General features: G+C 36.7%; 1 protein-coding gene across 1 annotated transcript in view; it reads right to left on the minus strand.

The window, feature by feature from the left end:
• LOC137648296 (golgin subfamily A member 6-like protein 6) overlaps window positions 1-543 on the minus strand; it is a 1971-nt gene extending 1428 nt beyond the window's left edge. Inside the window, exon 1 of the mRNA XM_068381224.1 lies at window positions 1-543. This exon is cut by the window's left edge and continues 1428 nt beyond it. Within this exon, the coding sequence (XP_068237325.1) occupies window positions 1-543 (543 nt within the window).
• Between the last annotated feature and the right edge of the window lie 332 nt (window positions 544-875).

Below are 875 nucleotides of genomic sequence, written 5' to 3' on the forward strand. Positions count from 1 at the left end.
GTTCTCGAGTACCAGTTTTTTAATCTTCCGCTTACATTTTGTCTGACGAGATTTTACGGACGGTATGAGGAAATACGAATCACAAAATAGACTTTCAATGTCCTCTAGTTGACGTTTAATGTCGAAATATTTGCTTATAAATAGCAACTTTTCTTTTCTTGTCACGTCTTCGTCTTGTTTTACTTTCTGTGGTTTTACCTTCCCTTCCTTTATCTGTGCCTTTATTTCTTCGATTGTTTCTTCTTCAATCTTCTTTATCTTTGTCAATCCGATTTCAATTCCAAGTTCTTCCAGTTCAATCTGATCTTCCCAATGTGTATCCAGGAGCTTCTCCTGAGTCTCCTCTGGCAAGTTGTTGACTTTAACCATGTATTTCACCGTTTCTCTTCTTTGGAATATTTCTTCTTGTCCCTCGGTGCTACTTGTAACATTTTGGATCGGATGGCGTCCTTCACTAAAAACTTTGATGTCTTTTTCCTTTTCATTTTGAATGTCTTCTGGACCACTATCCGAAATCTTATCAATCTCAATAGAAGTAGGCATAACAGACAAGGAAATAGGTTCGTGAGAGAAACATAAGGAGCGAAGAAAGAGTAGAATAGGGCTCGCTGGCAAGCAAGTAGGTTTAGGGGAGAAATAAGCAGGGTTTGGAGACAAGGAAGTAGGTCTGAGAGAGAAAAACACATTATAACACATACCTTTATTTTGAAACATTTCTTTATTATGAGACTTTCCTTTACCGGCGTCCACTTTCAGTATAATTGTTTTCTTTTCCACCAATAGGTGTCCAATTGTTATAATATTTTCGGTAGATTTCCGTGTAAACATGTTTAAAATATGCATGTGTGTACCTAACAAGCCTTATTTTGAATAAA

This window comes from Palaemon carinicauda, chromosome 10 (genome assembly GCF_036898095.1).
Source record: "Palaemon carinicauda isolate YSFRI2023 chromosome 10, ASM3689809v2, whole genome shotgun sequence".
In the NCBI taxonomy this organism is placed as follows: Eukaryota; Metazoa; Arthropoda; class Malacostraca; order Decapoda; family Palaemonidae; genus Palaemon; species Palaemon carinicauda.